Source organism: Sorex araneus, chromosome 1 (genome assembly GCF_027595985.1).
Source record: "Sorex araneus isolate mSorAra2 chromosome 1, mSorAra2.pri, whole genome shotgun sequence".
In the NCBI taxonomy this organism is placed as follows: Eukaryota; Metazoa; Chordata; class Mammalia; order Eulipotyphla; family Soricidae; genus Sorex; species Sorex araneus.
In genome coordinates this window covers 351,685,831-351,713,580 of record NC_073302.1, presented here as the reverse complement: position 1 = coordinate 351,713,580, position 27,750 = coordinate 351,685,831, and the positions used below count along the sequence as shown (strand labels likewise).

Here is a 27,750-nt window from a genome sequence, read left to right as displayed (position 1 = left end):
GCATACCGCTTCACGAGGTGAAGCACATGAGGTGAGAGAGATTTACACTGTGCATACAAAACACAGAAATTCTGTCTAATTTCCTGTGGACTCTGAAATACTGAAGAATTAGAGTGCCTTTCATAATTTTTTTAAAGATGAGGGAAAGTTGTCATTGATTAAAACTAGGCACAATTGCATTTCTGCTCCTGACACATCTTGCAGGTGGTAAATTAGAGATGCTCAACCATAGGATGGGAAGCCTCGTGATAGCAACTGGGTTGGAAGGAGAGAAATGTTAGCTATAGTATATCCTTTTCTACAATGACCATTGGGCACATGACATAATACTTTTCTGTTCTGTATCCTGACTGGTGGTCCAGCCCACTTCTTGAGTCCTGGCCCATTCAATGTCTTTTTCTTCGTGGCACTAAAGTGAACATCTGAGCATCTTAGCAACCCGCAAAGTAGGGCACTTGTGCAGATCCCTCCTCTGAGCAGTGCTCGCCCTCACTGCCATGTGCAAACATTTAGAAGACAGTCACTGTTATGGAAAAACCATCCAAGGCCAGCACTTGAAGCTCCAATCTAAAAGGTATTTCTGACCCCAGCCCATCGGCCTGCTCTCCCATCTGATCTGACCTGGTGGAACTTTCCCAAGGGGGGTTGGTGGGTAGGCAACATGTGGCTAGGACCCAGCTGAGACTAAGACAAGAGCACAATCTCCTGTTCATCACTCAATGACACTCACCCCTGGGCTTTACATTTCCACCAGTATCTCTCAGTTGTGAAGTGGGTCTCATGGAATTAACTCATCACAGGGGTGATGTTTAGAATCCAAAATCAGTCAGGATGTGGAAAGAGGACATTTAGAAATAATTCCAAGAGTAATTGTTGCACACTGTTCATTTATCATCTTAGCCAATTGTCTAATTCCATCTCTGCTACCCCATGAGATGAAGGAAGCACAGATTACCCAGTGCCCAGGGTCAAAACTAGCTTCAGGGGGCTGGAGCGATAGCACAGCGGGTAGGGTGTCTGCCTTGCAAACACTCGGGTTCGATTCCTAGCATCCCATATGGTCCCCCGAGCACCACCAGGAGTAATTCCTGAGTGCAGAGCCAGGATTAACCCCTGTGCATCACTAGGTGTGACCCAAAAAGAAAAAAAAAATGTAGTTTTAGCGTGACCAAGACTAGCTTCCTCTGGAGGAAGCCTTCTGAGGGGAATCAGAATCAAGCTAACACTTGACCCATGAGTAGCAATTAACCAACAGGGAGCAATTGACCAACAGAAAGGCTTGTGCCAGGCTCTGGACATCTGGAGAGAAGGGTTTGCAAGTCATGAAGGGAGGCAGGGGCCGGGAAAGTGGATGGGACTGTGTGGAGAATAGCACAAATGAACTCCAGGCATTCACGGATCAGTTTCTGCCCAGACTGCCCAATCATTGGCCACTTATTAAAAATAAGGATTCTAGAGATCTTCCACAACTCTACCTAGACAGAAATTGTGTTTCCAAGAAGTTTCCCAAGAGATTCTGAGATCTGCTCTTATGAAGATGGTAGAGGTCAGGGGAAGGCGAGGCTCTGCCTAGAAACAGCAGCCATAATTCAGGGCTTTCACATTTCTATGTGAAACAGAAGCAGCCAGGCTTCATGGCAGCTTAGTATGAACAACATGCTACCGGGTTAAAGACGGGGAGAGTAGCCAAAGAGCTGGATGTGATGAGAGTGAGAAGGAAGAGCCCGATTCATGCCTAGTTGTGAGGTGCCCCTGTGATAGATTTCCTGTTCTCATCTCTAGCTTGACTGACCTTTGATGGCCTTTGGGATTCTTCCAGCATCCAACTCCGGACAGTCCATCTCAAAAAAAGAAAATAGAAAGTAAAGTGCTACTTCCCCAGGCACGTAGCAGCCTGGGAACTTCAGAAATGATCAAGTCTTTATGGAATCAAAGAAAAACATCCGAAGAATCCATCTTAAGGTCTCACCCTCTTGTCTGTTCTGGACCTCAGAGGAGTTATTTTTTCTATATGTGCAAGAATTTGTTTTCCTGACCCTATGAAAGAATTGACTTGTGATTGTCTTAATGCAGGGGCAGGACACTTTAAACTCTTGTTTTTGCAGATTTTTCTGCCATTCTCCTATCACTCTGGAAATAATAGTGGAAGGAATTAAATTTGCTAGAAAAGTATTCACCAGCACAACACATTTTCATTTCATATGGGCAGTTAGAGGAAAATATCCCTCAACTTATTCACTGAATAAATAAATCATGGGGTTAGAGCTTCAATAATACATGATAGAAAAGGAGGAAAATAAAAGGCTAAAAAGAGCTGACAAGTTTCTTAAAAATTTTAAACTACATACAGGCAAAATGATAAAAGGTGGTAGTCTGCCATTCTATCCTCTTTATTCTTACTTGTTGCATCTTGCTATAATTTGTTATTAAACTATGTGTACACTACCCCACAGTTCTTGGACTGGTACAAGGTCAAAGACAAAATGCTGTACCTTTTCCCTGAAAGGTTCTTATCTAGCTTAAGTTTAAGTTTATTATTATTATTATTATTGTTATTATTATTATTATTGTGCTTTAAGTAGCAAGTTACAATAGTGTTTACGTTTATAGTTTCGATGTACAATTTCTGCATCTTATCACCACCAAAATGTCCAATACCCTCCACCAACATCCGTATATACTTTCTAGGCCATCTCACCATCTCGTCTCCAACCTGTCCCTCCATATAGAAATTTCAGATTTGTAATCTAAGAACAAAGGCTTGTCATCATTCCATGTTGCCTATTCCCTTGTTCTGTCTGTATATACTATACATATGAGTTAAAACATCCAGTATTTTTCCTTCTTTCTCTGAATCTATTTTGTTTAACATGTTCCATCCAAATTGCAGTGAACTACAAGATTTCATCTTTTCTCACAGTTGCATAATATTCTATTCTGTAGATATGCCACAGCTTCTTATCCATTTATCTATTGTTAAACATTTAAGGGTATTTCTGTGTTCTGGCTGTTGTACTAAACACTGCAATAAGCATAGATTTGCATTCATCTTTTTATATTAATGTTTTTGTGTTTTGGTGATAGATACCAAGAAGTGAAATTTCTGGACATATTTAAGGTAAATGTGCCTTAACCATCCCAGGACATAAACAGTTTTTGTTGTGCATCTGCTTCTGGAAATTTTCAGTTTCCAGATTTGAAGATAATTTGTTACAAGCAATGGATAACTCAATATATTTGATGTTCTGGGTTATATGGATATATGTTTGTGTTTATTGATCTTCCTTTTATATAATATGATGAGTATTATGAATGTTGCTGTTTTGCATGTCATTTGACCAATACTTAAACTCTTTGTCTTGGTTCCTTTCTTGTTGACCTCACAAAACTCATGATAGATAACATTTCTTTCAATATTTCTTGCCAGAGTACCCAACATATGGCGTATGCTCCATGCTATGTACAAAGACTCTGAAATTCCTGTGAATACTACTGATGGTTAACTTCATGGACAATTGCATGTCTCCACTTAAGGCATAGATTGTCATCTCTTCTAATCTTTTTAATCCACCTAGTTGCCATTATTACTCCATTTTATAGATAATGAAACAAAAGGGCTAAGGAAAGTCTTCAAGGTTAATCATGTTGTCTGTGCTCCACTGAGCTTCAGACTTCATGAAGAAAAAACTTCATATACGAAAACAAATCAAGAGAAGACCCAGCACTGATGGACATGTAATCTCTATCTCTCTTGTGTCTGTCTCTGTCTCTCTTTCTCCATATATTTATGTATATATTCCTCTCCCTGACTCCCTGACTCTAAATTTTAGAGCCACAGAGAGCTCAACATGAGACTCATCCCACTGCATAAGATTTCTTAAAATTTACAAAATCAAACTCAGTTAAATTCACTACATTCTAAAGCTGTTAATATTGAAGCATTAATTTTAAAGAATTGCACCACTAACATATTCAAGCCTGAAATTACAGAGGGAGAAACAAAAAAATATATTTCTATCTTTTTCTCCCAGAGCCTTATTTGCAGGACCCTGGAGAAAGAAACCTCCAGGTAGTGCTGAGCATCCCTCTCTGTTGCTGACTTTTCCCAGCATATATCAGATCAGAACAGGCTCTTAAGTAAGCAAGGGGGCGTGTCTTTGCAGGTAAACTGGCACTGATCCCCAGAGCACTCACTCTGCACTCTTCATCAATTATGTATGACTCCCTGAAAGGAAAACAGAGAAGGAAAAATGGTTGAGTTTCTGAACTTTTTACCCAAAACAGTGTGTGAGAGAACATCTGCCTCTGCAGAAAACAAGAGAGACTTGGGCCAGGAAATAGCTCTATTCTGCGTGCCAGCAGGCTGGGCTAAACCCAGCACTTGCAGACTCCCCTGCAAGCACCACTGGGAACAGCCCCCAAGGAGTAAGCAGAAGTATTCCCTGAGCACTGTCAGGTGTGCCTTAAAAAATACCAAAAAAGAAAAACTAGATACAATTGGGCCTTTAAAAGCTGGAGTTCCCACCACCAATATCCCCGGTATCAGAGGGATGGGTGTTTGATCATTGTGTGATTGTAAACCAAACATGAAAGCTTGTAACTATGTCACAGTGATTCAATAAAAATACAAAAAATAAAAATCTGGAGTTCGTGGACCGGAGGGATAGTACAGTGGGGAGTGCGTTTGCTTTGTAAATGGTTGACCTGGGTTCAATGTACAGAATCCCACAAGGTCCCCCAAGCACCATCAGGAGTAATTCCTGAGTGCAGAGCAACTGAGCATCGCTGGGTGTGACCCCCTTCAAAAAAAAAAGCTGGAGTTGGTGATAAACCCTAATTCCTCCAAGCTTTCCCTCCCATATGTCACCAGTAAGTGGATTTCAATTCTAACTCTATTAGTTACCAGTTCCGTGACCAAGGCAAGTCATACAGATTTCTCAGTGTTCAGTGGACTATAGTTCTTCTGAGCCCGGCACTGGCTGGTATAAGAGAATCTGTAACACACAACTATAGAGATTCTTTGAGGGTCAAACCAGCAATAGGAGGTACCCCCATGGGGCCAGAGCAATAGTACAACAGGGAATACTTACCTTACGTGCAGTCAACCCAGTTTCAATTTCCAGCATCCCATATGGTCCTTCAAGCATCACTAAGAGTAATTCCTGAGTGCAGAGCCAGGAGTAAAGCATTGTTGGGTATGACCCAAAAAGGAAAAAAAGAAAAAAAGGAAGGAAGGAAGGAAGGAAGGAAGGAAGGAAGGAAGGAAGGAAGGAAGGAAGGAAGGAAGGAAGGAAGGAAGGAAGGAAGGAAGGAAGGAAGGAAGGAAGGAAGGTAAGGAAAAGAAAAAAGAAAAAGAAAAAGAAAAGAGAACCCTGTTGTTTCCAGAAAGTGTCCCATAAAATGAGCTATTTCAAAATCCATAATTGAGGTGAAATAATTCACTGTACTTTGTCTGGGGCCAAGGTCCTTGCCCTTTTTTCTTTAAGAGGTAATATGCAGCATCTTACTCTTGGTAGAAAGTAGAAGAAAGAAGAAAGGGACAAAAAAGACCTCACAGTTGTATGAACAAGTTAAATAACTTGCAAATGTTTCTTCCATGCCTAGGCAGATGCGGGTGCTCAGTTTTAATTCCCTCACCCACCTTGGCTTACAATTCAAGTTATCAGGGAAACAGAACACAAGCAGGCATAATATAGAGCCATGTGTATTCATTTAAAGGAATCCTTTGCACATCAAAGACAAGAGAAAAGGAATCGGTACAAGAAAATGTATGCGAGGGTAAAGAAAGTCCCTTAACCTTTTATAATTCAATATTCCTGTATGAAGAGGAAATGCACGTGGTGGCAGGAGCAGGGGTCTGAGAAGGTTAAAGGCCAGATGGTGGGTCTAGGAAAGGAGGCCACACCATCCCCACCTGCAGGATTTATGAAGAAGTGCCCACCTCCAGGACTGGGAGATCCCAGCTCTGATCCCAGCTCCCAGCGCCAGACAATGGGCCTTTGACGCTGCCAAATCTTGAGTCTTGTTCCATTAGCTAAGGACCAATCTACCTAAGAACTGCTTTCTTTGGATAAAACTACAAAATCTTTGTTGTTTGAGATCCCCCCCATCCCCGGAAAGGAAATTTCAAAACTTGTCTTTAATAATGATTTTTCTTTTCTTTTTCTTTTCTTTGGGGGGGAATGGGACTCGCACCTGGTGCTCAGGGCTTTCTCCTGATGAATTCAAATATAACCTAATTAAGAATATCAGTAAATATTCTAATATCTATTAATATTATAGGGTATACACACTGCACATTTCCAGAGCCTTGCTGTGGAGGTTCAAATGCAAACAATAAAATAAGGCACCAGAGACTATTCCCTTTTTGTTGGGAAATTGGCAGAGCTAAATGAATGTTTGATTGATGCCAAATACTTTCTCTTTCTTAACATGACTTGTAAAAACTCAAATATAACTTTCTTTTTGAAGCTAATTTTTTTAACTGCTCCCCAATCTGAAGTATTATATTTATTAAATGTTAATTTAAAATGAGAACTGGTGGGCTTTCTTAATGCATATACACACATACAAAGTAATGCTAAATGAAGATTTTAAAAAAGGATACATGTGCCGATTAAGCATAGAAGCATTTTATGTGATTATAAAAATCAAAAGAAAATTTGAAACAATATTATAGTTGACAATACTAAGTTCCTGGTTCTCTTTACAAATTTGAAGGACTTTTTTTCTTGGTAAATATTATATATTATACATTTAAGATAAGTTTTCTGAGAAAATAAATGCTGAAGAGAAATAAACAGGAGTCAATGAGGAAGACCTTAATTCACATTTTTCCTGCTTTAAATATCTTTGAGTACAATGTTGCATGAATAAGGCTTTTAGTGCTTAATGTGATATGACTTAAATGATCTCTTTTTGCTAGAGTCTATAAAACATTTGCTATTAATGACTATTACTTCTCATTTTTATCTACCAGATTTACAGAGGAAAAAACTATATAGCGAGGCTTCCATTAGCCTGTGCAAATCTTTTCCATGATCTGATAATAAATTTCACTCCTCATAGGACTGGGGCGACCCCGTCAGAGGCACCATCCTGGTCACAGTGCAGTCATGCACTGGTGCCCTGCTTCTCTCACTTTCTGCTGACCCTCACAGAAATCCTGTTCAGTAAGCAGGATGATATTTTTCAGTCATCAGAGATACTAAATCTGGGACACTAGCAAAGCTACATCTTCCCAGATTCAGCACAGCCCAAAATAGTAAAACCCCACTGTAACCCTCCAGACCTAAAACAGGGCAGCCAGCTTTATGGGACAAACATGCTCAGCATACTCGAGGCCCCGGGTTTCCTCTCTGGCATCACAGGATCCCAGACACATTCCCAGGATATAACCCAGAGGCTCCCAGCATGACCCTCAGAGCACCACTTGCTGGGATCAAGCATGAAACAACCATAACAGCCTTCACTGCTGAGAGTGGACCCTCACACGGCTGGGGAAGATCCCCACTTAGAAGAAAGCAAAGCAAAATGGCCTTATGTGAATTCAAACTAGCCAAAGAGCCAGAATAAACCCAAGCAGCAAACCATCTTGGGTCTTCTAGGACTTTAACTGTGGATTCAAACCCATGCTGGTCTTCAGCACCATTCATTGTCCATGCCAGCCTCAATCATGCTGGAGCTAATTCCAGGAATAGTCCTAGATTTCTGGAGAGGAGCAACAAGTCCAGCATTCTTCAAGGGCATGAAGACCCATGTCTCTGGAGTGACCCAGAGAGACTGAGCTGGGAAATGTTGGGGACCCTTCTTCCCCAGACTGCTGGTGATTTCCTTGTCAGTTGCAACCCTTCCTGAATGTTCCCTTCCCCAGTAGGGAAAAACACCATTATCACCCACCCCTGATTGAGAATGGGGAGTGGATTGAATATAGAGCCATTTCCAATATGTATTGGATTTGTAGGATTTCTTATATTTGTTGATCCAGATGGAGAAGTCAAATAAATAGTCTAACTCCCAGAACAGACTCCCCCTACTTACATAGCCCTTTAGAACCACTAGCCCCTCCTTTAGTTTACACCAGACCCACCTTCTTATTCTCCTGCCAAGATACCTACTTTATCAAATCTGAGGTTGCAAATGACTGAGGAGATAAAAAGGTGCTAGAGGTGTTGCACTGTTCTTTTAACTTTTAGCTTATTTTTACAGATTGATATCTTACTTAACACAGCTCACAAATTCTGCAAGCCACTTGCTTATTCACTCTCTTGACTTAACACATCTTAACACATGAGTTTTGTCGCTTCTATTTGTTTTCTTGTCTTCACTAATAGAATTGAATATTCGCAAATCCTACAGCAAACACTCATTATAAGCTGAGAGTTCGAGGGAAGAACATCATATAAAAAAATTTGATTTATAGTGGCAGAAGTAGAGAGCAAAATAGCAGCTGGATCTAAGTAATGGAAGATTTTTAAACAAGTGGTGAATATCTCCTGCTACAGAGAGGGTGATAGTATCAGTCACAGGAACTGAGACTCTTCAGGAACTTTGTTTCAAGCATGCATCTCCATTCCTTTGACACATCATAATTAACAAAGGAGACACCATTCTCCATCACACCTTCCAGTTGTTACTCTTCTAGAAACTACACTTGGAATGAGAATAACAATGAAAGCCTCAGAACTGGTCTGGAAAGAAGGATGCAAGGGAGGCAGACAGAACCTCACAGAACACAGTGCAAGTACCACAGGACATCTGCTCTGCTGGAACATTTTATCTTTGATATAGAACTTACATCAAGTGTAATATGGCCACAAACATAGTACAAGGCTGTATCTGGGCCTCTGAATAATAATATCAACAAGAAAATTGTTAAATTCAGGCCAGGCCTTATTTCCCCAGAGCTGCCATGACAGACTACCACAAACAAGGTGACTTGTAAACAACAGAATTGATTGTCTCACAGTTCGGGAGGCTGGGAGCCAAAGATCAAGAGGTCAATAGCATGGCAGCTTAGTATCAATAAATCGATCCTCTAGAGGGGTCTGAAGGAGGATGTTCCATTTCTCTCCTTGCTTCTGGGAACCAGTGACAACCTGACTCATAGGAGCATCTCCCTTCTCTGCCCTCCTCTGTGTCTGGGTCTCTCCTGCCTCTTCCCCAAAGGACCATGGAATCAGGGACTCACCTACCCAGTTAGCAGTGACCCTGTTACAAACGTTCCCAGTCTATGGTCTGAAGCTTCAAAGGTCAGCCAGTATTGGGATCACAACCACTCATAATCCACAACTGAGAACTAGAACCTTCATTGTATTTACTTTGAGTACTCATTTTGACACATTGAATAGTGGGAGTTTATTTAAATTCTGAATTTTCCCAAGTTTAAAGGATGATAGTAGGTTCTAATCAGCCTAATTCATAGTATTCACTAGTATCACTTGTATCACTTGTCATCCCGTTGATCTTCGATTTGCTCGAGCGGGTGCCAGTAACATTTCCAATTGTCCCTGTCACGTGCTAGTGTAACCCAGTGGCATCTGCTCGCTCCAGGAACAGGAAGAGCCTCAAATCATTCATTTAGGGTTTGATGAAAAAGTCTGACCATCTCATAGGTGGGCAGCCACGCGGTCTTCTGACGTCCAGTGGAATCCAGTCGGTAACAGCTCTAGTCCAGCGGTTGTCTCTGAATCGCATTACGTGTCCGGCCCATCTGATTTTTGATGCCTTGGCAAACGAGACAGCAACCCTGATTCTTGACCATCGACGGAGGTCAGAACTCTGGATTGCTTCTCTCACTTGAGTGAAACGTGATACTCCAAGCATAGCTCTTTCGATTCCTCTTTGGGAGACCCGAATAGTGTTCTCACTCTGTTTGCATAGGGCCCAGGTCTTTGAGGCATATGTTAGTGCAGGTAGAACGAAGGAATCAAAAAGATGTGCCCAGAGCTGGAGGTTCTTCGTCCTCTTAACCATTTCTTTGGCACTCTTAAAGGCGTTCCACGCTGCTCTCTTCCTCCTGTGCAGTTCGGATCGTTTGTCATGTTGAGTTCTCGACCTAGGTACACATAACTGCTGCATTCGGAGATGTTCATTCCATTGAGAGCAAATGGAACATCAGGAACTAGTCCGTTTCTCATGAACATTGTCTTTGTGAGGTTTAGCTGCAGTCCAACCTTTCCACACTCACGGTCAAAGTAGGCCAGCATTTGTGCCGCTTGGCTGATATTTGGTGTTATGAGAACGATGTTATCAGCAAAGCAGAGGTGGTGTAGTTGCCGACCGTCTATCTTCATTCCCACTCCTTCCCATTTTAGTCGTTGCATGATGTTCTCGAGGTGGCACTGAAGAATTTCAGTAAAATGGTGTCACCCTGCTGAGGGCTTCGATGACCACTTCAGTCTCAACAGAATCAAAGGCCTTCTTTAAATCGATGAATGTTAGACAGAGCAGCATCTTAAACTCTCGCAAAACCTCAATGAGCTTGGTCACCATGTGGATATGGTAGATCATTCTGAATCCTTTTTGGAACCCGGCATGCTCACATGGTTGTCCTTCATCTAGTGTTCTGCCAATCCTATTCAGGATGACTGGAGTGAATGACTTGTAGATGACAGACCACAGGCATATTGGGCAATAGTTGCCAATGTTGTGGATGTCTCCCTTCTTGTACAACAGAACGGTCCTGCTGGTTTTCCATTGGGATAGAATCTTGCATTCAGACAGGTAGCGTGCGAATAGCTGAGCCAGTGTATTGACGAGTACTGGTGGCAGATTCTTCAGGTGTTTGGATCTGACCTTGTCTGAACCAGGTGCTGTACAATTGTTTACTGATGAAATGACATGTCGAATTTCGGAAGGGAGAATGTTGAGAATGACATATCCATTCTGCGAAATTTGGTATGTGGGCAGGTGGACATGGCTATTAAAGAAATCCGAGTAGAAATCATGGATAACCTTTTCCATTGCCCTTCTGGAAGATGTGATAGATCCATCAGGACGTCAGAGGGCAGTCATCTTGGTCTTACAGTTGGAAAAGGATAGGCGGGTGTTGGGAATACTTTTCCCAGCTTCTGCCACATTGGCCCAACACTGCTGCTCTTCTCTCTTTGAGGTCTTCCTTTATTGCTTCTCTGCACAGCTTTGGGAGCTCGGACATTAGCTTGTGATTGCCTGAGGCTCACACCACACCACATTGGTGAATGAGCTTCAGAGTTTCCGAAGACAGGAGACTTTTTGTGGCTTTCTCTCTCTTTAGTTCTCGCACAATCTCTCTCTTTAGTTCTCGCACAATCATAGAGGTGCTGAACCAGTCCATCATATTCCTCGTTGATGTTGTCAATGACAGCATCTTCCCATATTGCTGCAATAGTGCCAAAGAGCTCCCAGTTGGTGGCCGTTCTGGGAGTTCTCTTCTGAAACTTTGCAGCCCTTTCTCCCTGCTCCATGAAGTAGAAGTTTGCACAAAGGAGACAGTGGTCTGATCCCGTTTGGAAATTTGGGACAACAGCGACATCAGTCAGGGAAAACCATCGATTGAATATGATATGGCCAATTTTGTTGTGGAACTGTCCGCCAGGTGATTCCCATGTAGAGTTTAGATTCAGCCTTCTGGAACTGCGAGTTACCATGGATGGTCTTGGTCAACATGATGAACTCAGGCAGTCTCTCAGCCTGTTCGTTCCATTCTAAGCCGTGGGTCCCAATGTGGAGTTCTTCAGGTGACCTTCTAGGTCCTATCTTGACATTAAAATCACCGACAATGACCTTGTAGGAGGTGTGGCCTTCTTTATAGAACTTCTCCAGCTCCATGTAGGACTTCTCAATTTCTTTTTCGTCATAGTTGGATGTTGGTATATAGATGACGAATATAGAAACTGCTGGCAACGAGTCACATCTATTCAAACGTAAGTGTCCAATTTGGGTTGTTAGGTACTCGAATGAATCAATGCTCATGGCCAAGTTTGTGTTGACAAGGACACCGACACCACCTATGCCTCTACTGTCGCCATGTTCTGAGGAACAGCTCTTTAGTGTCGAAAACAACGTGATGTGATCGATGCCTTCTCGTCTCCGTCAATCCAATGACATTGTACTTTATCTTCCACGCTTGCACCATCAGGTCCTCGATGGATGCTTCCGATGCCAACAAACATGCATTAAAACTGCAATAAAAAGTGCAGACAGTCATTTTAGTCCTTCTTCGTAAATTCCCCAGGGGCCGACCTCCACTACACAACTGCTGCCATGCTCCAGATCGCTTTTCCGGACCGCATGGCCCCAAAGCGGCGCGCAACACATCATAAACACTTCCCACCCATCTTCCATCATTACCGCACCATATTTTATGGGGTTCAGACATGGTGTGAAGCATCAGAACATCTATAATGGCAATTGGAGGCCTCCCTAAAAGCCTCCATCCCTCTCGGAGAGCCTAGCAAGCTACTGAGAGTATCCTGCCTGCAGGGCAGAGCCTGGCAAGCTACCCATGGTGTATTCGATGTGCCAAAACCAGTAACAACAATGGGACTCATTCCCCTGACCCTGGAAGAGCCCCAAATATGGCAGTCTTAAGAAGGACGAACAAGGAGAGGCTGATAAAATCTCAGGGCTGAACTAGACAGCCAAAACGAAGAAGAACTAAAATTCATAGTATTAATAGGCATTATTTTATAATACTGCCACTTCTTAGAGGGGTCTGAAGTTGTCATCTTTATTTCTGCATTGTAAATTGCTATATGCAGGCAGAGAGCCTCTTGCCCACATGCCTGGCTGTCTTCCCCGGGGCCCCTCAGAGGGGATGGGCTCCAGCTTCCCTCCCCATCCCGAGCAGAGCTCCCGGTGGCCGAAGACCTCCGGAACCTAGCCACAGCCATGGTCAAGGCCACTCTCCACACGTTTGGACAGGCCTCACGCATGATGGTACTGGCAGAGGAACCCAGGCGTGTATAATCTCATCAACAGCCAACATCCAGAGACTTAAAAGCGAGCTCCCAGAAGCGATATCTTGTAGCCTACTTCTCCCTCTGGGAGAAACTGGCAAGCTTCTGAGAGTTTCCTGCCCACATGGGACAGCCTTGCAAGCTTCCCATGGTGTATTCATATGCAAAATCCAGTAATAAGCTGGATCTTATTCCCCTGACCCTGAAAAAGACTCCAGTGCGACATCGTTGGGAGGGCTGAGTCGAGAGCTTCTAAGATCTCAGAGAAAGGACAAATAGAGAGGTTACTGAGCCCGCTCGAGAATTCGACGATTAATGGGGATTTCGTGATTCGTGAAATTGCTATAAGGCTTGAAATTATATAACATTTGCTGCTTTGTAATCAGAAAAAAGTCATAAAGGAACATTTCCAAGTGGTTAATTGGGAGAGGTGGAGCTTGACTTTCGTCCCCACATCCCAGCTCAGCTTCTCTTTCGGAAACAGGAGAGGATTGCTGTGGGCAGGAAGCAAACCTGGGCAAGGCAGATGCCATCATAAAAGCATATTGAATATTACAATTTCTTTGATGTTAACTTGTTTGTGGTTTTCACTTAATTTTTTTACTTGAAATGATATTTAAAGAGCACTCAAGGTTTTTGTGTTCTTCTAAAAGACTATGGATTTTTATAGTTAAGAAACTTAAGGTTTCAAAGAGGATGGGAGGCACCCGAAATAATCTGCTTCCTGCAGTCGTTCCTTGAGGTGTGCTGTTGATCCAGGATAAAAAGAGAATATTAAGGGGCTGGAGAGATATTACAGTGATAGTGCACTTGCCTTGCATGTGGCTGACCTGAGTTTGATCGCCAGCACCTGCTATGCTATGATCCCCTGAGCCCACTAGGAGTGATCCCTGAGCATAGAGTCAGGACTAAGCCATGAGCACAGTTGATGTGGCCCCAAGCAGAGAGAAGATCGAGAGTGAGAGCAAAAGCAAGAGAGAGAGACACAGAGAGAGAGAGAGAGATGGGATGCTGAGGACTAAACCCAGCCAGCATATGCAAGGCATGCACCCCACCTCTGTACTATCTCTCTGGCCCAGTTTTCAGAGTTTCTATCCGAACTAGGATTTCCAGACAAAGTAAAATATAGGGCCCTAGGCTTGAATTTTAGATAAATAATTAATATTCTTAGTACAGGTATATTCCAAGTATTGCATGAGCTATACTTTTACTAAAAATCAATCCTTGTTACCTTAACTCCATTTTTTGTGTATTTGTTCTTTAATGATGGTAAAAATTATATAATAAAAATGTGTTATTTTATTACCACTTACCTTTTTAAATGTATAGTTCGGTAGTCTTAAGTATATCTATATTACTGTGCAATAAATCTTAGAATGTTTTTGTTCTCATCCTGTCATCCTGTAAAACAGAAATTCTATATTCTATGTTGTTGCTGGGTTGATTTGTTTGTTCGTTTCTTTGTTCATTTTTGCTTGCTTTGGGGGGCACAGCTGGCAGTGCTCAGGGCTTACTCCTGGTCTGCACACAGGGTCGACAGCATGCAAAGCAAGTGCCTTCTCCACTGCACTATAGCTCCAGCCCCTGAAATTCTATGCTCTATGCAGCATCTTCCCATTCTCCCCTCCCTGCAACTCCTAGCAACAACTTTTCGTTTCTATGAGTTTCTCAGCTCATATAAAATGGAATCTGCAGTATTTATTTGACTATAAATGGATTGTTATTTCATGTACCTTAATATCCTTAAGTGTGATGCACATATATCAGTATTTTCTTATTTTTTAAGGCTGAAAAATATTCCTTTTCCTGTACGTACCCCATATTTTGTTAAAACCAAAATTTAATTAGGCATCCCATATTAATTGCTAGATCTGGCAACCATAGTACTACCACATCAGTGTAGATAGGTATTGTTCTGAAATATACCAAAAGAATGATCCATCCCAGAAGTCATTTATGAAAAGATAATATGTTGCAGGAAATGCTTTTCTCCTGGAACTTTCCATAAGCCAAAGTAATGAAATTTAAATGAGTCCTAATTTTTTTCAACATTATATGTGAAGAATCATTGACTCGAAGGCTGTGTAAGAGCTACATGGGTCTGTGAACCCTTGAAATCATAGGTTATGACTATGGTCATATGTGCATCATTCTTGTTTGTTTGGGCTTTTTTTTGGTCCTTGGACCTCACCCAGATATGGTCAGGGGCTACTCCCAAATACAGCCGTGTGTCTCTACAGGCAGGGTTATGGTGACGATGTGGTGCCAGGAATTGAAGCCAGACTTCCTGCAGGCAAAGCACATGCTCCTCTCTTTGCGCTATCTTTCAGGCACTGTGTCTGCATCCTCATGGAGGAAAGAACACTCCAACCACTCCAGGAAATACCATCTTATAAATTTAGGTTTTGAACGCAGGAAATGCATTTTTGTGAGGTGCTTGGATATTATTATTTTGGGTACAGTTCCTGTTTTGATTGTTGACTTGTAAACTGAAGGAGATCGCCACACATTTACGAGAGTGGACAGTCTACCCAGCCAGTGAAATATATCTTCCAGGTGAGGAAGGGACTCGAGCCATCGTGGAAGCCAACTTGTGTATGATGCTGATGTTTGTGAATTTCCCAATGTTGCATCAAGTCAGAGAGACACAAACTGTAAATGTCACAGGGCCTTAGAGTGATTATGAGGTGGGGAGAATAAGACAGAGGACAATTCTTAGGAAATAGAACATCTTGCCACCTCTTAGGAATAAGTAATCATTTTGATAATTACTGCTTTGTTATTTTTTTTCTTTAGAAATCCTTTCAGGACTTACCAACAGCTCTCACTGATGAACTCAACTGGCCCCAGCTCTCTGGCATCACAGGATTTCTGAGTCCCACTAGTCGGTATGTACATCTTTGTATCCTCAAGCATGCAATATATTTCTACAATGAAAATATTAGAGTTGTATCTTGCTTCTAAGATGTTGAAATAAAAATTTTTAGATATTTGTAAATCTAGGACACAAGTGATGTACAAGCCTGACAAGTTCATTACTGGCATATGGTCCACCTTGCAATTGGACACAATGAATATTGTATGTTAGCAGTAGGTAGGAAAGCATCATTGGGAAATTCATAAACATTAGCATCATCCACAATGCTGCAGAGGCATTAAAATTGACTCTTGAAAGGAAACAGTCATAATGTTTTCAATCCAACAAATGTCTTCGTCTCATATATTTTTAATTATCATAAGTTAATTTTTGCAAAATTTTAGTGGCTAAAATTAAATGACAGGTTCCCAGGTCCTGGAATCATCCTGGCTTTCTTACTTTGGATTGAAGGTAGAGATAGGTGTGGGAAGTTTGAGGGACACACAAACCTGACTTCCTGTATACACTGAGTGTTGACTCAAGGATGGAGTTATACTTAGCAGGAACACTTCACAGTACAGAGAGGAACAACTCTCAAAACAGAGCCAAGCGTCCATTGGCAAAATGTGGCAAGTGTCTCTGACACTGTGGAAACAAAGGCTAGTTAGTTCTCTCCCAAGACCACCAAATATTGACAGAAGTTAATAAACATAAGGACAGCAGATGAATGATTTCTGGTACCAAAAATAAAGGATAAAGCTGGACTTTAAGTCTGAAAGAAAGAAGTTCTCTGTGATATAGACAGTATCACTGTCACTGTATCACTGTCATCCCATTGTCCATTGATTTACTCGAGCAAGCGCCAGTAACGTCTCCATTCACCCCAGCCCTGAGATTTTAGCAGCCTCTCCTTATTCGTTTTTCCCAACAATTGGAGGCTCTTTTCAGGGTCAGGGGAATGAGACCTGTCATTGTTACTGTAATTGGCATATGAAATACGCCACAGGGAGCTTGCCAGGCTCTTCCGTGATCTTCCCTAGTACTACTAGGAGTAATCCCTGAGCACCACCAAAAATCCAAAACACACAACTGGAACGATTATTACAGCAGGTAGGCCATCTGCCTTGCACATGGCTGACTGAGGTCCAATTCTTGGCATCCCGTGATTCCTGTGGTCTTGACCTGGCACACGATAAGGCTTTTCATTACCTATACTGTGTGACCTGCAAATGTTATAAATATCCAAATGAGGGAGCTTTCGAGATAGCACAGCAGGCGACACTCTTGCCTTGTCTGTAGTTAATGAAAATTAAATCCCTGCACCCCATAGAGTCCCGTAAGTCCCCAGGAGTGAACCCTAAGCACAAAGCCAAGAGAAAGCCCTGAGTACAGAGAGGTGTGACCCAAAATCAAAACAGGAAAACGTAGAGAAAACATACACATTCTTGAGTCTTTATGACATATAATTAAAACCTAGCTTTTGAAACTGCTAAAAATGGACCTAATATGTTATTATTTTCTGGGTAAAAAAGTTATAGAAAACTGTTATTTTACTTATCACAAGTAAATTATCACACAAGTCAATTTAATTGAAGGTGGAAACTGTATCTTTATCACTTAGAAATCCCATAGAGATATTATCTAACAGCAGGTAGGGTGTTTGCCTTGCATGCGGTTGACCAGGGTTCGATTTCTCCATCCCTCTTGGAGAGCCCAGCAAGCTACCGAGCATATCCCACCCACATGGCAGAGCCTGGCAAGGTACCAATACGTGGCGTATTTGATATGCCAAAAATAATAACAACAATAGAGATATTATTGGTGCCCACTTGAACAAATTGATGAACAATGGGACTACAGTGCTACAGTGCCATTCATAACAGTAGTTCAGATGTTTTCTAAAGAGTGCCTAAAATGCACAGGATAGACTAAACCAGCCTTTTATGTGACCCCTCTTTGACCCCTGGCACACAGAACTAGGAGTAACTTCCAATACTGCTGGGTGTGCTCCCCAACTCTCCTCACCATGTGCCTGAAGTAACTTAAAATTTTGAGTGTGGTATGGAGGGAAGTGATATGAGGGGAAGTTTGCAATATAAAGCCTGTTAAGGAAGTTTCCATTTCCAAGTAGCCTCTTCAGTGCCTGCGAGATAGTTCAAAGGACTGAGCATTTGCTTTGCACGGATGAGGGTCAGTTCAGTCTTTGACACTGCAGTGCCCCCAGAACACCACCAGGAGTGACCCTGACCTCTGAGCTGGAGGTAGCCCCTGAGGACTGGTGGGTGTGTACAACAAAACAAGACAAAACTGCTTAGGACTTACTCCAGGCTCTGCACTCAGAGATCACTTCTGGAGAGTGTCACGGACCACATGGGATTGATCTGCCTATGTGGAAGGCAAACACCCTACCCTGTCCTATTGCTCTGGCCCCTGACTTGTTAATTCTTTTATAGCATCTCAGATATAGACAGTAACACCAGAAAGTAGGAGATATGCCTGCTCAGATTCCCAAAAGTCTGTAAGGAGTAGGGGTGCCCAAGAAAACCATTTATAGTTTTTTAAGCCCCCTTTTAAAAAAGTAAATAACTTTGAATGTTATTTAAATATTTGTTATTTTAGCTCACTTCTTTAAAAAATAATTACTAATACCACATAGTAGGGCTCAGATGTCCTACCGGTCCATAAATAAGCTTTCCACCACCTCTGCAGCCAATTATAATCAAGTAGGGCAATGAGTCAAATGTTCAAAGAATGATAACACAGCTTACCAAAGACAACTCTCAACACGGAGCTAAGGGGTCAATTAAAGAAAGAATTCACAGAAATGATCAACTAACACCTCAAATGCTTGGGTATTAAGCAAAGAGCTCAAACCCTAAGGGATGGAGATTAGGGCTTTTTAAGAGGCAGAGAAGAATCTAGAAATGATCAACCTTCCAGAAACCTACTCACAGTTTTACAGAGATCACCTGTGAAAACTAGGGAAGCAAAAGAGATGCATTTTCGAGTTTTGGTGGAGACTTTATGGTATTTTTGTTTTGTTTTGCTTTGCTTTTAGTGAATCACTGTGAGATACATTTACAAACTTTCATGATTAAGTTTCAGTCATACAATGATCAAGCACCCATCCCTCCACCAGTGCGCATTTCCTACCACCAATGTCTCCATTATCCCTCCCCCAACCCTCACCCCATCCCAACCCCTGTCTCTGCAGTAGGCACCTTCCTTCTTACTCTCTACTTTGGGGCATTATGGTTTGCAATATAGATACTAAGAGGACATCATGTCTGGTCCTTAGTCTGCTTTCAGCACGTATCTCATCCTGAGTGATCCCTCCAACCATCATTGGCTTAGTGGTCCCTTCTCCATCCCAGCTCCTTTTCCCCCAGCTCATGAGGCAGGCTTCCAACCATGGAGTGATCCTCCTGGCCCTTGTCTCCACTGTCCTTAGGTGTTAGTCTCATATTATGTTATTTTATATTCCACAAATGCATGCAATCATTCTATGTCTGTCCCTCTCTTTCTGACTCATTTCATTTAGCATGATACTCTCCATGGGAGGCTTTCTGGTTTAATCATGTAAAATAAATAGGCTATTCTTATCACTACTATAACAATACAAACAGTGTCAATAATAGTGTCATAGCAGGATAATAATGACTCTTCAAAAGAAACAGTGTCTGGAGTGTTCGCTGGAGGTAGTATCTAAGAGAGAGGCAGGGAGAGAGATACAGAGACAGAGACAAAGAGAGCTACCACCTTCCTGCTCACCCCCCTGCTGGTTCCCTGGGGAGGTGCCTGCAGGGGGTTCACTCTGGTACAGCCGACTGAGAGCACACATCTCATCTCGCCTGATGCTCAGCCCACCAGCCCCATGGGGCAGACATCAAGCTGCACCCAAGGTTCAGCTAACCCCCCCCCCCAGGTGAATTCTCTCAGGGAACCATGGACATGGGCTGGAGCAATGACTTGCCCAGGACTCCAGGTCCACTGAGCCCCTCAAAGAAAAGAGGTTCTGGAAGGAGGCAGTTTCCCAACCTTACTTGGGAAACAAGAGGGAGAGAAGATGAGAGAGAGAAATATGTTGAGAAGGAAATACGGTATTCTCCAGGGAAGAGAGAAGTCGAACCATGGGCAAATTTCGGATGGGGAATGCTGCCCGCTTGCCCTGTAGAGTTGGTTTTACAGGGTCTGCCCAGGACTGCGTATGTTTGGGCCTTTCGAGGGTGAAAAGAGGCTGTTGCTGGGCTGTTGTGAAGGGCTGGAGACTTTGAGTGGCTTTCAAAGTTCCTGTCAGACACTTGGTTTCTGTTGGAGCTTCTCCATTCCTGGTCCAACCTGGTGGGCTGTGCTGGAAACCTCTGTATCTCTGGTCATGTGGCAGCTGTTAACATGCTTTGGGGTCACTTTGGGCTGGAAACAAAGTGACTTATTTGATCCACATCTTGGTTTTGTTTCTTCCCTAGCAAGTAAACCTGTTATTCCTCCTCCCCATCATTTGCCTCAACAGGATAGAAATGTAGTGTTCCCACAGCTTTCCCTCTACACCAAGAACTTCAGTGGTCATATATGGATACACTCAATTTCCTTTTTTTTTTTGAGACAGGAGGTATTATTTTATACATTCTACAGCTGAAGAATCTAACAGTCAAGCAGAAAATTTTAATATAGTTATCCTGGGAGCCAGAGAGCAGAGAAGGCAAAGCAACTGCTTTGCATGCACCGACCCCAATTCAAATCCCTGGACCACATAGAGATCCCCAAACAGCACCAGGGACCATTCCTGAGTACAGAGCCAGAAACAGGCTCTGTGTGCCTCCAGCGCCTTTGTACCTCAGCAGCTATTCCCATTACGCTCTCGTGCACTCATCTAAGTTATGTGAACAAATAGTCAATGTTAAGCTGAATCTCCTTCTTAAAAGGAAAAAAAGTAGGACTGGAAAGATAGTCCAGCAGGTCAGGTACTCACCAGGCATGTGTCTCTCAAATGCTGCCCTGAACATAGAACTTCGAGTAAACCCTGAGCACCACCGAGTGTGGCCCCCAAACGAAAGAGAACCACAGTGAAAAAGAAAAATGTGTAAAATAGAAGTAAATAAAGCTATACACAAGAGATCCTCGGGTTTGAGAGGGGGCGGTGTCAGGATGAAAACAATGTTGATCTACAGCAGTGTTTGTGAGAGACGTGGGCAAATATTTGGAGCAAATACCCCTTGAAACCCAGTGTTTCCCCACCTGGGACTTGATTTATGGAATTCTCAATCAGATTTCTAGTATGTGCCCTTGATTCTCTGTGAGCAGGCTCTTGCTTTGAATATTAACAGTGTTCTTTGAAAAATATAAAATGAAAGCAAGTAGATGCAGTCAGGGAAAGAAGAGAACTACTTTCCTTTCCCCCTTTGCATACTTCACCCCTCAAATGGATGCGTTCCTTTATGAGGCCACTAAAACTTTAATTGAAATTACTCTCATGCATTAAAAAAGTACTTTAATCCCTTAGTTTTGTAAATTCTTTACAACCTTCAGTTGACTCGGCATTAACAGAATCTGCTCTCTTGACCTTTTAGACCTCTGAAAATGCAAAAACCAATATTCCTTAAAATATCATGTTTCATTTCCTTCCAATGTCATCCAGAGAGCAACTGAGTAGGTCAGAGACAACAAAGAAAACTTCTATGGGGTCAGTAGCTTGATGGCTAGCTAGGAGCCTAACAGTAGAAGAAGATTTACAACTCTTAAGTCTGAAAAAATCAGTAATTTTGCCCCCTGCCTGGGACCCAGAGTATGGGGCTTTCAGAACCGCCTGGAAAAGAGCAAACACAGGACCTGGGCTTGAATACCTAGTCACACTTCAAGCCATGGAGCCATCTGGATTCCAAAAAAATACCACTTTATCAAGATTAAGATTAAAGAAAGTATTTCATAGTCAGGTCACCTTAAAAATCAGTTATTATAATGTGGAAATTCTGTTTGGGTTAAAGTGTAGGGTCAATAATACAGGAGGAGGAGGGTAGTGATACCAAACCTTGAGTAAGAAGAACTTCCGGATGAAAGCATGTGTGACGATGCGCTCATTTCAACAGGCATGTGCGACACAGGAACACAGCTAGCATTGTCCTGGCTCTGTCTTGCACAAATTTGATGTGACATCAAATGCAGATTTGTGACTGGTCAGTTGGTATATTTCCAGCAAAAACCTTAAAACCTAGGCACCCCAGGTGTCGGACCCAGTGAAGAACTGGAAGTCATGTCAGCGTAAAGACTCGGTTTTGTTGTTTTGTTTTTGCTTTTGATTTGTTTGCTTTTTTTTTGAGGGGGGCCATGTTCAGGGCGTACTCCTGACTCTTGCTCAGGAATCACTCCTGGAAGTGCTCGGCAGACCATATGGGGTACTGGGGATTGAACCCAGGTTGGCTATGCACAAGGAAGTGCCCTACCTGTACTATCACTCTGGCCCCAACAGAATCATATTAAAAAGACCTTTAAAGTCAAAGGCAGCTTGATGCTGACTTAAGTAGCTGCAAAGCAAAAAGACAAACCACACACACAAAAAAAAAACACCAGATTTCCCACCTACTCCTGCCTCTCAGAGCACAGCACAAACAACTTCTCAGTCAACTTCTGAAGACCCTGAAATGGACACAATGATAGTAATAACGACCCTGAGAAAGAAATAGAACTGGAGACTACTCCAAGGGATGAGCACATGATTTGCAGGCAAGAGCCCCCCGTTTGGTCCCCACATTGCATGTTTCCAAGTACCCCCTGGAGACCCCCCTAGAGCCCCCAAACTGGGAGTATCCCCTGAGCACCCCTGGGGTGGCCCTTGGTGCCACACAACATGGCCAGATCCAACATCACACCATTGAGGCCAAGTCCTGCACCGTCAAGCCAAGACTCTCAGAGAGGGTATGGCCCTAGAAGAAGGAAAAGTTAAAAACAACTGCTGGCAAACATAGTGCCCCGATATAAAGAGAGAAAGCAAGAAGGAAAATGCCTGCCAAGAGACAGGGGTGGGAGAGGGCGGGGTGGTGGGAGGGATACTGGGGACATTAGTGGTGGAAAATGCACACTAGTGGAGGGGTGGGTGCTCGATCATTGTATGACTGAAACTGAATCATGAAAGCCTTGTAACTGTATATCATGGTGATTCAATTAAAATGAATAAATAAATAAATATATAAATAAACAAAAGGACTGCCTGAAACAAAACACTTTTTTCAAAGATTTTTTTAATTGAATCACAGACCCTTACAAAGTTGTTGATAATTAAGTTTCAGTCACACAGTATTCCAACGCCCATCCTTCCACCAGTGTACATTTCCAAGCACCTGTGTCCCTAGTTTCTCTCCCATCACCCCCCACTCAGCCTTCTAACTTGAGCAGTCCATCTTATCCAAAACCTATTCCGAAAGTGGAGCCAGGAGTGAGTGTGTTTGGAGTTCTCCAAGGCAGGGCCGAACGACAGGCAACTTCTTCAACACAGGAACTGAGAAGGTCCCAAGTAGAGACAGGGCGTCAGTCAGGACATAGGTCAGAAAAATCCATGAAAGCTGCAGCAGTGATGAAGACCTTGAAGCCTGAAAGAACCAAGTGAAATTATCATGTCAAGCTGGAGAGATAATAATGATATGAGGTCAACATAAGTAGGCTCAAACAGTATGGAACTTTCTAGAATAAATCCCGTTCCCTCTACCCCTAGCTTAAATTGCTATATGGGCTAGTGATGCAGGAAAGGCTTATAAATAGACAAAGCCATTGTTAGAACTGGCACATAAAGCTTTTCAAGGACATTTAAACACACATCTTTGATGAGGTGTCCTAGAATCTGAATGCCAAAGGTCATCTATTCTCTCCCACTCTATAGACATGACATGAGAAAGCAATTTTAAAAAGCAGTGTATAACTCACAGTCAAGTCATCTGGGGCATTGAAACAGAAAACTAGAGAGAAGGGATTTGCAGCAATGATTTGCTAACCTAATTTCATGTTTTAAAATAAAGACATGTAAAGTACTAAACACTAATGGGTTTAATAACCTTATTAAATCCATTATTCAAAAATTGCATGTGATATAATTGCGAATGATTAGCCATCCTATAATTATACTTCAAAAACCAAATGATTATCCAGGGAATTGGTTATCAGACATTGGGTGAAGCTGACTGGAATGAGAGTCTTTCACGGCTGTTCTCCAAATATGTTCCATGGACTACTGGAATAGCTTCTTCAGATCCCTTTCAGGGATCCAGGAGGTAAAAAATACTGTCACTACTATGTAGAAACCACTGTCACTTTTTCTCTGCAGAGTACTCTGTGCTGCAGAGACATCTGTGGTGTCAAAGCAATCATGGTTGAAATACAGTGACCTGAGAGTGAATAAACAAGGTTAGGAAGCTGCCTCTTACTTGTCCCTAGTGCAGAGAATTCCACTAGAGTGCACTAGAAACTCTTTGCCCCACTTTCGGAAGAAAAGGATTTGAGCAACTTAAATGCTTGCTTAGGGGCCAAAGAGATGGCACAAGAGTTAAGACTCTTGCTTTGCAAATGGCCTACCCAGGTTTCATCCATGGCACCACCTATGGTCCCCAATCCCCACCAAGAATGATTCCTAAGCACAGGACCAGGTGTAAGCCCTGAACACTGTCCAGTGGGAAGGAAGGAAGGAAGGAAGGAAGGAAGGAAGGAAGGAAGGAAGGAAGGAAGGAAGGAAGGAAGGAAGGAAGGAAGGAAGGAAGGAAGGAAGGAAGGAAGGAAGGAAGGAAGGAAGGAAGGAAGGAAGGAAGGAAGGAGGGAGGGAGGGAGGGAGGAGGGAGGGAGGGAAGGAAGGAAGGAAGGAAGGAAGGAAGGAAGGAAGGAAGGAAGGAAGGAAGGAAGGAAGGAAGGAAGGAAGGAAGGAAGGAAGGAAGGAAGGAAGGAAGGAAGGAAGGAAGGAAGGAAGGAAGGAAGGAAGGAAGGAGGAACTTAGCACCTATTCCTGGTCAGGCTCAGGAGACCATGTGAGTGCAGAGAGGGAACCTGGTTTGGTTGCATGCCAGGCCAACAGCCTGAAGCTGTGCTTTTTCTTGGTCCCTGTAAGGGTGGTCTGAAAGAAAGGTCCTCAGAACTTGGAGCTCAATAAATTGGAGCTAAATTATGAAATGTCATTTTTATTTTAAAAAACTTTAATAGTTTGTTCATATTTAATATACAGTAAATATTTTATTTAAATGAATTTAATGAGCTGATTACTTAAGGAAAACTACTCACAATATTGGTTACTAACAAAAAAATTACTTTTAAAGAAAAATCTGAAGTTTGAAACACTTGTACCTGCTACCATAAAATTACCAAAATTTTCAGTATTGTTCCATGAAGTGCATCAATATTTAACATTCACATAACTCAAAGAACCAATATTTTCTAAATTACAAGTGGTTAATACATAAAATTTTGCATGGGTAAAAGATCAATTCAAAGTATGCTGTAAAACAGTAAGGTAGCAAAAAACCAAAACGCTGATGAAATTTAAGATTCCATATTTTTCAAGTTTTGATATAGAACTAATATTACTCATATTACCTTTAAACAATATTAAAATGCTACTGCTTTTGCAACTACATGTGTTTGGACCCGATTTTCTTCATATACTCACACCAAAATAACACTTCAAAACAGTTATATTATGGTTCCTTTTTCCAGTGATCTCTCTGTTCTTGGGCATTTGTTGTTTTCAGATTCGAGCTATAGTGAATAGTGCTGCAATGAACACAGAAATTCAGATGTGTGTTTGAATCGTGTTTGGGGGCCCTTGAGGTAGATACTAAGTAAGAAGTGGAATTGCTGGGTTGTGTGGTTTTAGTATTTTGAAGAGTCCATGCAATTTCCAAAAGGGTTGACAGAGGTAGTAGAAATAAAGGCCAGGAGGACTAGGCTGTCGTTGGAGGCCTGCCACAGTGGGGAGCAGGAGCACAGTGAGGACAGAGAAGACCACTATAACAACGATGTGTGGAAATGATCACTCTGGACAAGAACTGAGTGCTGAAAGGAGGTAGAGGGGTATACAGCAAATCTGTCAGTACCTGTACTGCAAACCATAATACCCAAAAAGAAAGATGAGGGGGAAACTGGTGACATTGGTGGTGGGAGATGTGCACTGGTGAAGGAACAGGTGATGGAACATTGTATGACTGCAACCCAATCACAACTTGGTAACAGTGTATCTTATGGTGATTCTATTTTTAGAAAGAGAGAAAGGAGTGCAGGGGAAGGAGATTGAGCCAGGTAACATTCCTATGAGCAATGCATTTATGTCCCCAACCATGATAACACTGGCTGTTACTAAAATGAAAATTATTAAAGAAAATGGTTTAAAAAATTCTTTCAATTTTCTAAGTTTAAAGTACTAACTTATGAGAGGAAGAGAGAGATGGTCATAGAAAGAGAAGGGGGGGAGGCTAATCTCTGCGTCCAGGAAGTGAGCATAAAAAACAAATTAGGCTGAGGACAGAGGCTTGCAGGATACCAGCACTTCAGAGCTTGGAAAGAGAAGATCAAGAAGGAACAGCCCTCCAAATGGAAAGGAAATTGGGAGAGTTTAGAGTCTGAGAGGGCGAGGGACTATTTTATCCCAAACAAAAGAAGCCAGTGGTCTGACTCCGATAGAGGAGGTGCACCTGGGCCAGTGCCGGAGGGGGGCCGAGGAGAGAACCTGATAGACGGTCCCAGTGCAACAGGGGCCTGGCAAGAGTGCGTGGGGTCAAGAGGTGAGGGAGGAGAGAGATGCAACCACATACAACTCCTTTGGTAAACTTTACTATAAAGGGTGTAGAGAAATGGGTGATGGTTGGCCAGGGGTAACGGCAAGGTTGGGGGGGGGCGGTGTTTTGGTGAGAGACTCTCTAGCATGATTGCAGAGGAGAGGGGAGTAGGTGAAAGAAGAATCAATGTCCGAGAAGGCAAGACAAGATGGAACCAGGTGAGGGTGCTCTCGGGCTGGAAGAACCATCTGTGGAACCCAGAGCTCCAAGTCCAAGGACTCTTCTTTCCACCTGCTACAGCTCTGTGCTTGTTCTGCATGTTTTTTATTTTTTAAATTATTCAAGCCACAAGTATATTTTTTCACAAAAAATTAAGTTATGTAAAATTAAAGACCAAAATCACCCCCGATTTTATTCTCTTCCCAGAATACAGCCTTACTGTTGATTTAGAGTGATTTTGTACAGACCCTTACATGCATTTATACAGAAAGTGGTAAATGCATTGAAGAAATTCTCCCATAAATGGGAGCATTTGAAATATGCTATAAATTACTACTGTGCCTCAATAATATTTCTTCAAGCAACTTCCATTTTTGTTCAGTTCTGCGCAGCATTTCATAGTATGGTTGTTTCATTCCTTTGTGAAAAGACCATTGAGTCACACTCCAGTCAGTCAGTCATCCCAACAATAAAGCAGTGATGATGCCTTGGTGTCTCTTCATAGATGCATGTGAGAATTTCCTTAGGAAAACAATGGCTGAATCAGAATGTATATACTTTAAAAATTTTAGAGTCCCTCCAGCAGGATTCCATTCCTCATTTGTATTTCAGTAAAATTACTGTTTGAGAATTCTTCCTTCATACTTGCTAGACAGTATATGGCCATCCTCCTGATTGCTCCCTGTGTCACACCAATATTTTATTGTTGCTTTAATGTGTAACCCATTGATTACAAGTGAGTTTGAGCGTCTTTTCAGAGGTATGTTCCCTCCTCCTTCCCCGGTCAGGTACCCACACATGCTTCAGCAGCCACCACTCAAGATTGCTCCTGAAGACAGACACTTCAGATTAACCCCACTACTGGGAAATTCCCTCCCCAGTACCAGGATGCTCTTTAATGCCAATGTCATCTCACTCATCCTAACAGTTTGCTCAGTATCTCCCCTCAAGCCCCTCAATGCCCCTCAAGCCAAGACTGAGCATCTCCAGAGCA

The 27,750-nt window shown here is 42.4% G+C and overlaps 1 protein-coding gene across 1 annotated transcript in view; it reads left to right on the top strand.

Moving 5' to 3' along the window:
- AOAH (acyloxyacyl hydrolase) overlaps positions 1-27,750 on the top strand; it is a 266,187-nt gene that overhangs the window by 146,038 nt on the left and 92,399 nt on the right. The window contains exon 12 of the mRNA XM_004606887.2: positions 15,738-15,829. Coding sequence (XP_004606944.2) covers positions 15,738-15,829 — 92 coding nt within the window. The remainder of the gene's footprint in view (positions 1-15,737; positions 15,830-27,750) is intronic.